This window comes from Oculina patagonica, chromosome 11 (assembly GCF_052425735.1).
Source record: "Oculina patagonica isolate OP01 chromosome 11, crgOcupat, whole genome shotgun sequence".
Classification (NCBI taxonomy): Eukaryota; Metazoa; Cnidaria; class Anthozoa; order Scleractinia; family Oculinidae; genus Oculina; species Oculina patagonica.
The window spans coordinates 109431-126011 of record NC_135768.1 but is presented as its reverse complement, the minus strand read 5'-3'; the positions used below and the strand labels follow the sequence as shown (position 1 = coordinate 126011).

Sequence of the window (16581 nt, the reverse complement as noted above, 5' to 3'; positions counted from 1 at the left end):
AATTTTTAATTGTTGTGTTGTGAATTTCAGACTGCAGTTGTCCCTCATGTCAGTTTAGATATTCACCATGCAGACTTTGGGCAGTTGTTGGATCCTAAAGCAGTAGAACAGAAGGTGACAACAGTTAGACAGTTCTAAAACTTTCTTTTCCCCATTATTAGAAAAAAACAGCATTAAGTACTGTATTTAAAAGTACCAGTTTGCAAAAATTGTGAATCAAAGACATTTACAGTTAAAAGTATGTTTCAATAACTTTTGCAGAACCACCTTCAGTTACAGCAGAACCACCTTTCTTACTAATGGAAGTTTACATGTAACAGGGCTGTCATCAAGTTTTCTAACAAGCCATTGCATTGGAGTTATCACCCGTAGTATTTCACTCTTTACATAAGTGTAACAAAGCACCAGATAACATTTTCACCTGTAACTTTTGGTGAACTCAGCCATAACAGCTGTTACAGGTTATGGTCCTTAATGACAGCCCTGAGTAATGAGGTTTTTAGAGCAAGGAAATGTTACCTTGATGAGGACAATGGAAAGGACTGCTTATAATAACATTCATTTTCACTCGAAAGTTTGAATGAAATTAACATTCATTAGCTATTTTTACAATAGACCAATCAAATGTTGAAATGCTATTTATGTGTGTGCTTGTATCTTTGTAGACGGTCAACATCACAAACCATACAAAAGGAAAAATAACATGCATGTGGATGAAAGGTTAGTGAGGCATCGATTGTCAGCAGTTTTTTCTTATTGTTTCTGTTACCAGAAATATAGAATGTATATTATCACCTAGGAATTTACATTTTGTTGAAAGCGTTGTAATCTTGCATAATTGACCTGTTAAATTGGGGTGGGGGTAAGGGATGTCAAGAATTTAAAAAGTAAAGCTATGTCGTCGACCCATTTAGGCCAAGGGATGTCTTTACAGTCTGTCAATGATAATGTTTCACTGTAGTTACTGCTTGTTTGTGTTAAGATATCATTGTCTCACCTTGCAATGTGTTTTCTTACAGATACAAAGGGGATATTTTCTGTTTCTCCTGAGGAATGTGACATTCTTCCCTTAAAAACTGCTTCATTTAGAGTGACCTTTAGACCTGTAAGTGTGAACTAGTTATTGTACCTCTGTTTTCTCTTAAAACAAATACACTGTAAATGCTGTATGCAATAAGTGTGTTGGGAGTAGTAAATGCTTTTAATGTAATTAAAAGTGATTCCATTTGTAGCTATCTGTTAACATTCTAGAACGTTGATGCACAAGTTTTCCCAATACCCTACTTTATTTATCATACAGACCTCACTAAATCCTGCAAATGGTTTCCTCTAACTTTGCTTTACTTTAATAAATCATGTTTAAATGGTTTTGTTGATTAGAGCTGAATTGAATTCTTTTTTTTTAGAATGCTGCAAATCAGTTTTTCAGTGCTGACCTGGAATGCTATACGTTTTACAAGGTAAAGATTTGTAGTTTATTAAATGTTGGTGCCATTGCTAGTTTACCTGGAAATTATAAAAAAATACCTTTTACAAATGGTACAAAAGCAGTTTGCCACTTAACAGCTTATCTCTTGATCTTAACATAATGGTTAGGTTAACTTGAAACACACATCATGACAATTTATTTTCTGTTCTGTTATAGAGTATGCGAGATTATCGACTTGTTGAGGACACTACTCTGTGTCCTCCCTGGTGTCTGTCACTAAACACTACAGGTTTGTGAACAGTTACAAAATCCATAAATCAGCACTGATCTCTGTTACGAAGTTGTTACTTGTTGCTGTCAATTTCATGTATATGTATGCAGTATCTCACTATACAATTTTATTTTTCAGGACACACATTTTCACTGGGTACTGAAACATTTATACCCAGAAGCCAGTGGGATGTCAAGCACTTGGTAAGAAAAAGTGATCCCCTCCCCTCCCCTGTCAGGACCTTGCCAGGGGAGTGCTTTGCTGTTGTAGGTTTTCTAGGCTGACACCTATTACTCTGCTAGCAGTGTTAGTAATGTAACTAATACAACCCAACAGTTTCTTTAGAAATTTGTTCTCCATTTCAATTATAATAACACCACAACTTGAACTTGTTTCATTATTTAACAGGTCTTTCCAGCTGTCACATTGGATGGTGTGTCATATCGAACCTTGTTGCTAAGCAACAGTGGACAAAATCCGATCCATTTTGCATTTGATGAGGATCCAACAGGGTATGTTAAAGAGAATTCTCTCTTTATTTCATTCATATAAATTTCAGGATTCACAAAGTTTTAAATGATCTCAAGTTTATACTAACTGTAAGTATTATTTTCTCACAGGGAGTTTACATGCAGACCACGAACAGGACTTCTCACTGACAAATACCAGGTTCTTTTATTGTAACTTATTAAATTCAAAGCTGTACTGCAGTCAAAGAAGGATTTTTTAACAATTAAATTTCTTTCTCATTCTAAACACATTTCAGACAATATATTTCAAATTTTCAATAAAGGTATGAGGCTTAGTCTGCTATTCAGACAGTCTTTTTCGCAAGGGAAGTGGGTGGGTCCCAAGTTTGTAAATTTAACTCGTGATTACATTTATATCAGTATATATAGCAAGTTTGGGGACTGTTTTGCAAACATGTGGCAAGTGTGGCTTACATCAGTCTAAACATCATCAAACTTGGTAATGTTGCTAATTTTTTTTATTTGTTTTTAATTTTTCAGCTTATTGTTTTTAAAATGACACCAACAGAGGCAAAGACCTTTAAACACACTGTCAAGTGCAAGCTTAATGATGCTGACAAATTTACTCAGGTATTTAAACTTAATGACTCTTTCCTTGTTTATGTGAAAAAAAGCTTAGCTACCAAAATTTAACAAAAGTTTTGATGCTGAGAATGTGATGTGCATGTACACATACACTGTACACGTCAAGTTTAAATAAAGGATGTGATGATGATGACATCACTTGAGCACTTCATAAGTCAGTTAATTTTAATATGATAAGAACTCAATGATTTCTTGTAAAACATGAGTGGTTCTTTTGTATTTTGTACAGGAGATCAGCCTTGTTGGATCAGCAGAGACACCATCTCTTAAACTTAGTAATCAGGTACATTTACAATTGTAATGGATAGATTATCTTTTGCACTGATTCTAAAGCTTTGGTTGTAGTTGTCAAATTGATGTGTACGCAGCAGAACTGCCAACCTGTATGAACTGATCTGGAGATTTTCAAAACAAACCAGTGACTCTACTCATACCTGGAGATTCATAAAAAGGCATAAACATTGCAACAAATGAAAGAAAACTAGCTGCAAAATTGTGCTGAATAGCATGACAATGTCATAATCTAGAACAGGGGATAAGGGTCAAAAATGGGAGTGCCCTGTGTGATCAGGGGTCTTGGTAGATCTGATGTGATATCTTCAGTCATTCTATTAAGTTGCAGTATATTAGCTAAGAATCAAACATTGATATGATTTAATATATACATAATCAACTGAGAGATTTTGTTACAAGTGATATTCTTCTTTTTTTTTAGGGAACAGTTTATTTCAAACCAACCTGTCTAGGAACTGCATCTACTAGGACATTTGAAATCAAGAACACTTGCAGAATTCCATTAAGGTGTGTCTCTAAGTAAACTTCTCTCAAAGAATTTTCTTAAAATAAGTTTCCCTTTTACCACTTTTTTTCAGTTGTGTTAGAAAAAGGTTTGGTCTGTAGGTGTTTTTCAGTGGGAGAGCCATTGTAAGCTTAATTCTCTTAAAAAAATTTTATTGAATTTAATTTATTAAGTATACTTTTATGTTTACTTTAATTTGTCTGTCAAATATTCTTGACACCTTATCTCTTGAAGTTATTTTTTTAGCAATAACAAGTTTTATTGTGTGATCAGGTTTTCTTGGAAGGTTCCTGGACCTCAAGTTAAAACAATGAGTATTTATCCCTCAGAAGATGTCATCTTACCTAATGAGACTCAGGTAAGCTTGTTACCATGGGTAGAGTTGTTTCAACTTTTGCAAGCTTTCGACATTCTTCCGACATCCCTAGTGACATATAAATTATTAATGAAATGATTGCAATTTGTGAGCGGGTTTGAAACTGGTACAACAGAGCTTCTGGCCAATCAGTATACACCTACTTGCATTATTGTCTAATACAGGTTGATGTTGTAACTATCCTGTTTCTCTCATAGGCTCACACATTCAGCTTTAGTCCTCATGCAGAAGACAAGTATGTCATCAAGACTAAACTTACTGTCAAAGGATTGCAAGCAGATGACCAACAACTGTAAGGATAATTCTTCTCCTGTAATTTTTTTTCCTCTTAACTGTTTGGCTGTTTATGAATAATAACATGGCAAGTCTGTGCAGCTTGTGTGTATTATAAATCTAGGTTCCGTATTTTTTCCAACAAAATGCTACCAAAACTACTTGTTGACTATTAGTTGCATTGGTCCGTATAAAATCTTGCATTCAGTTTTAACATGATTAGACATCACGAGGTGAAAATTTTTAAAGGTCAGACAATTAAGATTGAAGGGTGACCCTTTAACTCAATTCAAACCTCTAAGTGTAAGTTTATTGTTGTAGGAATGAAACCAAATCATTACAAAATTTAACCTGTCCATTAATCTTGTGCAGAGCACCAGAAGAAAAGACCTATCTAGTAAGAGTTATTGGTGAGGGATCTGTTGGTGAAATAGTGGTAAGTATTTTAGTCAGAATGTTTGATATTAAAATATTGTTTGCTATTTACAGCAAGGCGCCCAAATGTGTGACCACTTTTAATTTATTCACATTCTTTCGTGCAGATTTAATCCAATCAGAAGTCAACTGCAAGCTATCCACGGCTTTTGATTGGATTAAATCTGCACGAAAGAATGTGAATAAATTAAAAGTGGTCACACATTTGGGCGCCTTGCTGTAAATTTTCATGCATATGTTGTTCAACAAATAGAGGTTTCTGTTATATAATTTAGTTATTCTTTTGCTTCATCAGTGCACTGAAGAGGCTGTAAATTTTGGCGACATTATTGTGGGAAGCTCTGCATCTCGAGAGCTGACAATCCACAACAACAGTGACTGCAGTCTACACTATAACCTAATTATTGACCAGGAGATATCAGGACCTTATGATGATGAGCAATCTGCAAGAGATGTAATGGGTAAGCAGCTGCTACCTGAAAAAAATTCCCATAGAGTTTTGTTTATTTTAAAAAAATCAAACAGGGTTTCAACCACAGACTTTAAAGCTATTAAGCCACCGTGCACAGCATAATAAACAGTACCACATGAAAGTACTACTCAATAGCTTTCATTTGAATGGTCACACGCTGGTTTGATGCCAGTTTTTATGCCTCACCATTAAAACTGTTATGACGTCTCTTGTAGCACTGGAAATAGGTGACCAGAATGGAATCATTCCAGCAAGAACTTCCCAGAAGATCACAGCCACTGCTTATCCATCACGCAGGGTCTGCTACAAGTTCAAACTCAGTTATGAACTGTTTTCAATGTTTGGTAGGTTACATGATTACATTAGCACAAACTGCCAGTGATTACTCATCCACCTTTGTGTATAGTATTTTGTAAAATATATTGAGTGAAAATACTTAGTAATACCAAGCCATTTCTTTTCCTCTAGCTGATAGCCAACCTTTCATCACCTGCCCCAAGAGACAACTTGTTGAACTGCGGTGTCAGGGAGTGTATCCTACTCTGTCTGTGACTGATGCCCGGTGCTTGGGAAGTGGTAAAGGGTACAGTAAAGTGCAGATATGGAACCTCTTCTCCCTGGACAGGTGAGATTAACAACATTACTTCTAGCTAGGGCTGATTTCAGTTGACTGTAAATTGCGACTGTGTTTGCTTCTGAAATGAAGAATTCTAGTTAATTTTGAAATTGTTGATGTAAATTAGATGAGAGTGCATCTCGAGTCCAGTGTTGCCCTGGGGCTCTTCCTCCCTCCTTGACTTTTTCACTGATGAAGGGCTAAGCCCCAAACTTTTATTTTATGGCACTTGCTACTGTGATGAGAGAGAACTTTGATGAATAATGACTAATCAATTATTCTAATGGGTATAAACTTGACTTAGAAGATAATGCTAAAAATTGCATCATTCTTGTTTTTACTTTGCAGTCTCAATGAATGTCTGGAGTCTGATCCATCTCCATCAGAACTCCTTTATGCTGCAGTCACTAGACACAGGTCAGTAACTTGTGACCACAGATCCCTGATATCCACTGCAATTGTCAAAATAATTCAGACCATTTTTGTTGAGTTTTTATTGATGACAAAATCATGCTCAAGGAAGATGACAGTTGGTCATTAGTATATTGATAGTTTTTGATTGTTTTTCCATGTTCACAGCACAAGGCGCAGAGTCCCTGTTAACACAAGAGCCATAATGGACTTTAACTTTGGAGCGGCACCTCTGGGTGGGGACCCATGTGTAGTGCATTTGAACCTGCAGAACACAGGATCAGTTCCTTCTGAATGGTAAGTGGATCTATTTATCTTACTAGCCAGGCAGACAGTTTAATACATAGTATCACAGTTAATTACCCAACACCACTGAGTAAAATGCTAATGTTGAATAGCTGAACAATGTATTTCTAAGAAGATGTCACAGTTGTTGAAATATTTGTATTTGACTCACTAGTTAGGATTATATTGAGAACTGATCATAATTGTTGCATTACAGGGCATTCTTGTATCCAAGTGATCTTCAGCTTGAACTGGAGTACTGGGCAGAGACAGGAGAGTATGACGAGGATGAACTTCATGAGGTGAGAAACATTGTGGATTTGTGGTTGGTGTTAGTTGTGGTCTGTCCTGTGTCTGGATAAGGAGTGGTCTCGGTAGGGTTGGAGTTGTGGTCTGGATCTCCCACGAATTGATATAAAATTATTTGATTGGTCATAACATCCAGAACTCACTGAAAGTTGTGAAAAAGATGGCAAAATGAATCAGAAATTCTATATAGTGATGATGTTACGACCCACATCACTGTATTATAATTATAAAGTTGAATACAGTAGAGCCCCGGTAACTCAAAAACCCCTGCTAACTTAAAATAAGTCTCATTTCCCTTGAATTTGACCCCACGTTTTAGTTATTTTTACTTGGTTAACTCAAACAGCCCTGTAAATTACCATAATTAACAGTCCTGTGTGTTTATATCATCCTTTAGATGCAGGTCATGGATAATAAACTGTTTAACATTGAGCCTAGGAGAGGGAAATTGTTACCAGGAGAATGCTGCACTGTTACTCTAACGTACAGGTGACTGAGAACTCAGTTAGCTTATACTGTACCTGCTAGAAAGCATGAGTGTTTTTCTTAGGCCACTGCACAGCAAATAAGTATGCACTGTAAACTATCATAGGCACCCGCTGATGGTCATGCAGCTAATGCCTAACTCCAGAATGCTAGATTATACTCAGCATTTTTGTAAAACTTCATGCAACCAATGTTCCTTGATGCACGGGCACTGTGAGAGTTTGGTGTCTTGCTCAAGAACACAACAGAAAATAATCTGAGGCCAGTTCAAACTAAAGCCTCTCAATATGGAATACAATGTACTGACCTTTAGGTTTCTTAACTGTGTTACTTTCTTCTTACTGATTTCTGTTTATGCATTGCATTGCCAGCCATTTGTTCACTGGTACCAACAGACTTCCAATCTTGTTCAAGGTCATGAGAGGAAGAGAAATCCTGGTATGACAGTTGTAATAGACAAGGTGTTTTATTTCAGTCGACTACCTGATATGGTGCGATGCACCTTACCATGGCCACCCAACAAACTTTTTTACAAGTGTACTCTCAAGTTGAATACGATCAAATGGCTACTTGTTAAATCGTATTTGTTAACAAAACGCAGTGAAAACGTAAAATATTACAAGATGACACTTGTAAAAAGGTTTTTTGGGTGGCCACGGTAAGGCGTGTCGCACTGTAAGTCAGACCATCTTAGAGGTGTTCATTAAGAGAATGAAGGCATCCTTTGAGAGGTGTTAACCTTTGAACTTAGGGTGCTTACCATTAGTCAGAACTGGTCGGCTGGGGCGGTAGTTTTGAATGTGAATTGCAAAATGGGCCTTTTTCACGAGATTTTCCCACAAATCTACTACAACAGTATATTATAATATTTATGCATTAACTGATTTGACAGGACAATTCTGACTAACAACGGAATTCCATTCTTGAATATATCGGTCTGGCCTTGAGACCAGTTCTGATTAATGGTAAGCACCCGCGCACTGTTGAAAGTATTGTTTTTGTATATTTAATTATTATAATTTTTGTTTGTTTCTTTTTTCCCACAGCTGAATTTCATTGGTGTGACTGTGGACCCAGACAGCTTTTATGTTCACTTTGCAAACACAAGGCACATGTTTGAGCCAGTCCCAGTGGGAGGGACCTCGCCACCAGTACAAGTGTATGAGCTCTACAATGGAGGAGCCAGGGTTGTTAAGTACGAGCTGGATATGGAACCACTAGCACAAGTCCAGGCTGTAAGTACAGTTACTTCTCCATCGTGTTTTTTTTTTTGTGTGTAATCAACAGGATGTGCCAGACTTTAGGGTTCAATTCCCAGACTCGGTGTCATATGTGGGTTGAGTTTGTTGTTTGTTCTTGTCCTTGCTCTGAAGAATTTTCTCTGGTTTCCTCCCTCTACAAAAACTAACACTTCTAAATTCCAATTCGATAAGAAACATTTATTGCAACCCCAAAAATGGCTTTTAAATTAATCAAATGTCCCAATCATTTTAAAATATCTTTGCCCTAAACCCGGATTCCCATCCTTTTTAAACAAATACTTTACAGTTGAAGTATATGCACCTACTCATAGAGCCTCCATTACTAATCAATTTTTGTTTTTGCAAAGATTTTTATTTTGGAGTTTCTTTGACTTTGTTATTTTGATATCTTCCATTCAGCAAAACTATGGCTGCCGCATCTTTGAGTGTTTGAATCCATCAGGAGAGATCCCCCCTGGATGTGCTGCTCTGATTTACTGGCAGTTTGCTCCACTTGAAGCAAGAACTTACATGGTCAGTCAAGTTTCTTTCAAGTATCTTTAGTTCTTTTCTTTGTCTTAGTGGCCCATCTTGTTAATAAATACTTTATTCACATTTCACATTTCCCAATCGGCCTTTCAAGCCACAGCAAACGCTGTTCTAGAACTATCATCCAGAACGCGACACCATAAGGTCTTCCGAGACTGATGGGTGCCATTCAATCGATCAATCAATCAATCAATCAATCAATCAATCAATCAATCAATCAATCAATCACATTTTTGGAACAAAAAGTATTTAGACAACCTTGCAGGAGTATTCTGTCCTTGAAGAAAGCGCTTGTTGTTCATACCAAAAGTGTGCCATCCAATCCAAGGGGAGTAACAATACTTCCAGCCACTTCATGCTATAGAAGATAAGCACTGATGTAATGTGTGCCAGTAACGCCCGTTCTTTAAACTTAATAACGTTTTTTGTTGACCTGTAGGTGGATATTCCAGTCCGTATTATTGGTGGAGAGACAGTGTTGGTTACATTTACTGGTGTAGGATATGACCAGCGGATCTTGGGCGACACTCTTCCTGTCAAGGATGTGGGTAGCACCACGGTACCTGATAAGCAGATAGTCCAGGTGCATAAACAGGTTAGTAACAGCTATGCTATAAAGATTGTACAAGCCCTTGCAGTGAATGGGCTGCAATGGGCTGTTACACTGACTCGGAAAGTTTGAATTTCATTCTTGACGCAGAGTCGTTTTCATTTGAGTATCGAAATTAAAGTAATTCACACTTGCTTCGGTTTTGTATTACTACGCTAGGTGATTGATAAAAAAGTCTCATTCCCCCCCCCCCTTTCCTCATCCAATCAGAAGTAGAACTAAAAACAAACGTGATTCACTCACCCAGTTCTCCCGCATTTTGCGCCTGCTACATGTATTTACTTCGAGTTTGATTGGTTCACTGGATAGTCTGTGTCCTTTGTGGTTGGCCAGAGCGATTACTTTGGTTTTGGTTTTACGAAACTCAGTTAAAAACTGCTCTATTTGTGGTGGTTTTCCAATTGCTTGATCAACCAAACAATGTGTTAATGTTGTAAGGAGAAATAGTACTTTGTTGACAAGTTAACAGTAAAACAGTGTACAATATAGCCTTTTCCTGCAGGTGCCATGTGGAACAAAACAGTGACTCGAGATTGTTTATTATTTTTCAGCTATCATACTTGTCAGTGGAATGCATTCCATTTGGCGATGTTCCTCTGTATACAATGTCTCATCGCATGTTCTTCCTGACCAATTCTTCACCAGACCACATTATATCCTTCAGATGGATTTTAGAGGGATCTGCTGTGGATCAGGTTTGTTTGTTTGTTGTCGCACTTTAAGAATAAATGGATAAGCTGGCAATGTTGCGAGAGAATTAAGTCCTGAACATCTAAAATATGGTTTTGTGGAATTAAAAAAAAAAAAAAAAATAATTAAAAATGTATTTCATTGATGTTTGGGGATGTCAAGATATAGATAAAAAGAGCAAATTGTTTTCTTTAATGGCTGCAAAAATTACAGTTTGTTTCATAAACACTATAAAATGTATAAATTCGAGTTGCTCGCTAACTTAGTTTTAAGGTACATTATACCATGATTCTTTATCCAACTTGTAATTGGTTCCTTGACGGTAATTTATTTAACGTATATGTATTTGTTCTTGTTTTCTCAACGTATTGTTCTGTGAAATTTTAATTTTAGGTGATAATGATAGAACCCGATCATGGCTTCCTCAAACCACAGCAAAATGTGCTGCTGAAGGTTGGTTACATAACGTTTGTTGTGTCTGCTTGATATTTATGAATTGAAATCGTTTCCTCGAACTTGTTTCTTCTCTGACTAACAGTATGCTGTGTTTATTTTATAGTTTTCTGCTCGGTCTTACAGTATACTGTGTTTATTTTTGTTTTCTGCTCGGTCTTACAGTATACTGTGTTTATTTTATAGTTTTCTGCTCGGTCTTACAGTATCTGTGTTTATTTTATAGTTTTCTGCTCTGTCTTACAGTATACTGTGTTTATTTTATAGCTTTCTGCTCTGTCTTACAGTATACTGTGTTTATTTTATAGCTTTCTGCTCGGTCTTACAGTATACTTTGTTTATTTTCTAGGTTTCGTTCTTTTCCTGTGGTGCACCATCGCTTTACGACATGGACATTATATGCGAGGTAGTAATGAACTAATCGTTTAGTTTTCAATGAAGAAAAGCCGTTTTTGCACATTCAGTCAGCTCAGCTCGCAGCTCTTTAAGCCAAGTGACATGTCTGTCTTACAAATGTGAAAGTGAAAGTTCCTTTATTTAGACAAGACGAAACTGGACATTCCAAAAAGATGCGTGGAACGCCTGGAGGTTAAAAATAGCTCGCGAAAGAAGTGGCGTGTTTTCGAAAATGTTTAGGAAGGAAAACTGCTTCAAAATAATCAATCTCTTCGGATTTTATGTTTGTGAGCATTGTGAAGCAACTGCTCTATCGGTCAAATCTCTCTGGTATTGGAGGCAACGTTTTCTGTTTTATGCGGAAAATGATTTGCAAATTAGTGAGGGTATCGATGTTAAAACAGTCGTGCTGTCAATTTATCAGCGCATTGATTCAGTACTATCCTTTGAGACTCTGAGTCAGTTGCACGTTCAGTCAGCTCAGCTCAGCTCGAGCTCTTTAAGCTAAGTGACACGTCTTGTCTTGCAGATTGTTGATGAAACAGAGATGGCGGAGTATAACGAGCGGCTTATAGACTGGACCAACATGAAGGAAGAAAAACAATACACCTTCACAATAACTGAAGATGATTTGAAAAGACCTCAGTCCGGACCGCACCTTAAATCAATCAGCCACCCAAGCCGCTCCATGTCTCATTCTGAGGGAGACTTGAGGAAATACCAGGCTCTACCTCCAATAGGTTCACCCAAAGAAACAAAAAGGAAGAAGACAAGCAGATCATCTCGACAAGAGACACCACCACAACCTGTCCCTCCAGAATCATTCTTGCTTCATTTGGGAGTCACTGCTAAGACGCATGCGATAGGAGGGTTTTATGCGAGCTTCCCATCAGCAGTGGATAAGTTCCTGATCGACCAGTGAGTAGTCCCATTTAAACTAAAAGTGCAATCAATTTACTTGTTCAATAGTATTTTCTTTTAAAAAGAGGATTTGTTGTAGTGTGAAGAAAAGGCTTGGAAGCTGTCTGAGGAGACAGCATTTTATGGCTTTTAAAAATTGATCCTTTTTCCATACGCTTTACTGGTAGCTTTAGTGTCACATGTTACTTGATGTTTTGCAGGCGCTATGTGTTGTCTCAAGGGACTGGTGACCAAGACAAAGAGGAGCTGTCTGCATTAGTCTCCTGCTCAAGACCTGAAATGTCAATCATCGAGGATGTACTCTCTGTTATTTTGAGGTAACCTCAATCTTTATCCCATCATACTTTCATTGTTTAGACTATGCAATGGGGTGCTTACGCCTGTTACTGTCTAAAAGTGATATTCTATTGGTTCATAGGGTGTTATTTTAATTTTGGGAGGGCGAAGGTTCCTAGACGGACGCGGGGTACCTACGAAAACTTATTAATGCTGACCGCAAAGTCGTTGAGCTTGAGCTAAATGGAAATTTCTTTCCTTGTTTCCTCCAAGAGGTGACAAAGACATCTTGAACGCCTATTTTATCTCGCTTATGGTAAAGTACAAACAGAAGAGTACTTATTGTAAGGAATGTGCCAAATCAAATCATTACTGTACGTTGTTTCTGTTGATACAGGGGTCTTCTGGATGATGACAATTTCTATCAGAGAATGTCCGAGATAAACCAGGAGCCTGTGCCCTACTTTAGACAGCTGTGTGAAACACAATACACCACCAGCTCCAGGCCCTCCTCTGCCAGCAGTCAAAGCAGTGACCCGTCTTCTTCTAGTGAGGAGGTCAGTCGTGAACTGGAACAACTGCCTCGTACTAAACAGGTAAGGAAAGTGACAAAGAAAACCTTACCGGGGAGTAATAAATGAGTTTTGTGACTTTCAGCTATGTTTCTATGACAGTGGCTTGCAAGAGTGCTGTTTAGTAAAAAGTAAAAGTTTTACTTTGTAAAAGAAGCATATTTTGTGTGTGTGCACTCAAGAACGTACTGTTTGGAACATACTTAATTGCTCAGGAAATGGTGGGACCTAAGCTGCATGGCGCTTGAAGTTAAAAAAAAAATCTTTTCTGCAGAGTTGCATTAAAATTGCAGTTGAACAGTAATGAACAGTTAGGGATGCCATGTTCAGTGCTATTAAATACCAACAACAGAAAATGCGGAAAACGGGAAAATTAAAAAAGTAGTTACAAAAACAGAATAGGTAAAGGAGATGTTTTTGACCATGTAAAAGAAGAACTGTTGTTATTCCAACTACGCTGTTTTTACATTGCACGAGTTTGGGAAAGATGAAAGTTCTTGTGACCTTGAGCTGGCCTCCAGCAAGGATTTACATAAGGAATTTTGAATTACTCCAAATGTACTTTTAATAAGTTTTTTGACAAAAATAACGTGGTCGTTTTCTTAGTTGTGAACCCAGATTGAACAACCGGATAGACTGAAATCGCTCTGGGTTCAGCTACAGGCTACTATTTTCTTTTCCTTTTGTTATGTAAGGTCATAATCCTGTGTACATAACAGTGTTGTAATGTTATCTGTATTTGTGTTGTGTAGCAGACTCCTGGTGGTGCCCATACTCACCCAGGTGGTGCTGCAGAAGAAAGAGTCCTGAGCAGAACACATCAGATAATCCAGCGCTCCTCAGACTCGTCACTGTCCATAACTGCTGACAGACTGATGGTCACTGATGGCGAGCCTGAAACAATCACAGCACAGAGACAAACAGTGCGCAGGTTGGTATAGTTAGCAGTCAGCTAATCAATTATTCAGGAAATGGCCGGACTTGTACAGAACTTCAAAATAAAATAAGTACAAATAAAACGGTGTGATCGAACCCTTCAATAAAATTTACATGAAATTACGACCCCGTATAATAAATTAAAAACAACACAACAACATCAACGGCTTCCTCCTTTTGGCGTATTAAATTTTAAGTTCCTCCACTTTCTCACAGGTATCTCGCGATTTATTTTATCCTTACAAATTTTGAGATCAAATTTTTGTTGTCAAGTTAAAAATGGTGTTTCCTTTCTGTAGTTCGCCTAAATTTCCTTCTTCTCGCGTTAATTTGAATGATTTTGCGTTATCTTTAACTGTCGTTGAGTCCAGTAAGAAAACAAAGAAAACAAATAGCGTCAATTTTCCATGACAGGGCACGTGCTTCTGTGTTGTATATGGCTTGCAAAATTGTAGTCTGGAAAACCGTGTAAAAATTTGGTGTTTTCGTCTGGAGCTGAGAAATCTTTTTAAGGCAAGGAAATCGATCTTTGTGTTATTTTTAAATCTGGAAGAGGGTTATCAGCATTGATTTTGTCATGAATGAGCAAGAGTTTTCTGGGCCCATTTGCACGGCCTCATCTAGAAATCCAGCAAGAACTCTCTTCCTTGTCCCATACCTTATTTTCTAATCTGTAGCTAGCCACAATATATCTTTCAGATTGCCTGAGTTCGAGTCACTGGTGGAGTCCATTCTTGAGAATTCACTTCTCAACCTCCTGACTGAAGCGAATCATGGCGAGGTTAACTTGACATCACGGACTAGAGTGATAGCCCTGCCACCCAATAGAACTAACAAGTCTACAAGATAACACAAGATAACGGTCATATTGCATGGGAAGCTTGTAAATAAGTAAATTATTTCCCTGCTGCAAAAAAAAGTCAACTGAGGAGGAATACAGTGATACAAATTGCCAATGCATTAGCTGTAATGACAGTCGTCAAAAACCCAAACCCAAACCTTTTAAAATGAATGGTGTACGTTGCATCAGTGTTGTATTTAACATTAGTTTTGGTCTGTACAGAGTGAATTTTACTTTTTAAAGATGATGTTTATAGAAAGGATCTGAATCTGAGTTTCCTCGACTTTTCCTCGACTCCTTAAAATGTTGAGGTACCTTGTTATTACTTGAATGTATAATAAAGTTTTGTATTATATCCTAATGCTTGACTGTTCCTATTTCAATAAATTTAACGTTGTAAACAAGTAGTCAGTAGGCCAGCCTGTCTATGCTGCAACCCCTGGATGAAATGCTAGCCCTCCCCAGGTTGGACTAATTATATTGGATTTGCGTTAAGTTTGATTGCCATTTTGTAACTTGGATCTTTCGGTTTTGACATCAACTAATTTCGGAGTCCTTAAACTAAAAGAAAAATTAAAATTTCTCTTGTTGTTTAAGGTCTTCGAAATTAGTTTTAAAAACTTCAATTGACATTCCATTCTTGATTAGTTATTTAGTTAACAAGTAGTCAGTAGACCAGCCTGTTACTATGCTACAACCCCTGACGAAATGCTAGTCCTCCCCAGATTAGACTAATATTGGATTTGCATTAAAGTCTGGTTTCCATAGATCGCAGACGCCCCAATGGATCGAGACGATCGCAGAATTGTAGGTTCTGCGATCTGCGATCATATGGAAACACGCATCTGCGATCGTTTGCGATATTGATATAAATCAATCCCATCATTCACCACTTCTGCGATCGTCTGCGATCTTTTGCGATCATATGGATTAGGAAACAGTTCGCTCTACGATCTTTGCGATCACACGGTTCAGTAAATTTCTGCGATTTTGAGATTGTCTGCGATGATATGGAAACCAGGCTTAAGTTTGATTGCCGTTTTGTAACTAAGATCTTGTAGAGGTTTTTTTTTTCTTTAGGCAACTCGTGGCAAGTCTAGGGTCGGCTCTACGTGAGCCGTTATGTTCCCCTCTGCCGACACCCTTTTGCATTCTCTTCTATTTTTGCAATAAAGTTGTTGGAAAAAATTTTTGACTTCAACTAATTTTGAAGTCCTTAAACTAGATGAAACCGAATTAAAATTTCTCTTGTTGTTTATGGACTTCGAAATTAGCTTTGAAAAACGTCAATTGACATTCCTTTCTTGACTAGCATTAATTGGGTTTTGAACAGCCTGCAGACCGTGGGTGGAGAGAGGCACTGATACTGATTATGGTGCACGCTTACCGTATACTGAATTTGATTGCACGGCTTTGCTAGCTATGTTATAAAACCATCCTTTCCATGCTCAAACTTTGGACCTAGAGTCTGACTAAAATCGGGCTTAAGGTTTGGGCTCTAATCTATGTTTATCTTGACTGGACGATACTTGGGATTGAACTGAACAATATTGAGACCTTTGGGCAGAAGTATGAGTACAACTTTCAATCCAGTTCTATTCCCAGAGCCCTCCCTCCTCCCTGTTGCTGACCAGTTGAACAGGAAACCATCAGAAGAGATAGTGCAAAATGTGATAATTGAAAGCATGTTCCCATGCTAGGTTTGAAAAAAATCCTACTAGAGAAAATAAACAACAGACCATTTTTAAATAAATTATTTTTTTACACGTTTTAATGAGTCATCATCTTTATCATTACACTGTGCTATGACACCAATGGT

The 16581-nt window shown here is 37.5% G+C and overlaps 1 protein-coding gene across 3 annotated transcripts in view; it reads left to right on the top strand.

Annotated features, from left to right (window-relative positions):
• LOC144630073 (cilia- and flagella-associated protein 65-like) overlaps positions 1-15121 on the top strand; it is a 31552-nt gene extending 16431 nt beyond the window's left edge. For 2 of the 3 annotated variants that reach the window (XM_078488352.1, XM_078488354.1), the window contains 33 exons: positions 31-114; positions 666-720; positions 1020-1105; positions 1407-1460; positions 1646-1718; positions 1839-1903; positions 2109-2212; positions 2321-2369; positions 2711-2800; positions 3045-3098; positions 3531-3616; positions 3888-3972; positions 4188-4282; positions 4636-4699; positions 4994-5159; positions 5386-5514; positions 5639-5795; positions 6135-6203; positions 6366-6494; positions 6700-6784; positions 7189-7280; positions 7649-7715; positions 8324-8512; positions 8939-9052; positions 9507-9662; positions 10229-10372; positions 10761-10820; positions 11170-11226; positions 11746-12134; positions 12338-12454; positions 12811-13009; positions 13738-13916; positions 14621-15121. In XM_078488352.1, the coding sequence (XP_078344478.1) occupies positions 31-114; positions 666-720; positions 1020-1105; positions 1407-1460; positions 1646-1718; positions 1839-1903; positions 2109-2212; positions 2321-2369; positions 2711-2800; positions 3045-3098; positions 3531-3616; positions 3888-3972; positions 4188-4282; positions 4636-4699; positions 4994-5159; positions 5386-5514; positions 5639-5795; positions 6135-6203; positions 6366-6494; positions 6700-6784; positions 7189-7280; positions 7649-7715; positions 8324-8512; positions 8939-9052; positions 9507-9662; positions 10229-10372; positions 10761-10820; positions 11170-11226; positions 11746-12134; positions 12338-12454; positions 12811-13009; positions 13738-13916; positions 14621-14771 (3693 nt within the window). In that variant the 3' untranslated portion in view covers positions 14772-15121. The remainder of the gene's footprint in view (positions 1-30; positions 115-665; positions 721-1019; positions 1106-1406; positions 1461-1645; positions 1719-1838; positions 1904-2108; positions 2213-2320; positions 2370-2710; positions 2801-3044; positions 3099-3530; positions 3617-3887; positions 3973-4187; positions 4283-4635; positions 4700-4993; positions 5160-5385; positions 5515-5638; positions 5796-6134; positions 6204-6365; positions 6495-6699; positions 6785-7188; positions 7281-7648; positions 7716-8323; positions 8513-8938; positions 9053-9506; positions 9663-10228; positions 10373-10760; positions 10821-11169; positions 11227-11745; positions 12135-12337; positions 12455-12810; positions 13010-13737; positions 13917-14620) is intronic. The other variant, XM_078488353.1, reaches the window with a different exon arrangement.
• Positions 15122-16581: the final 1460 nt, after the last annotated feature.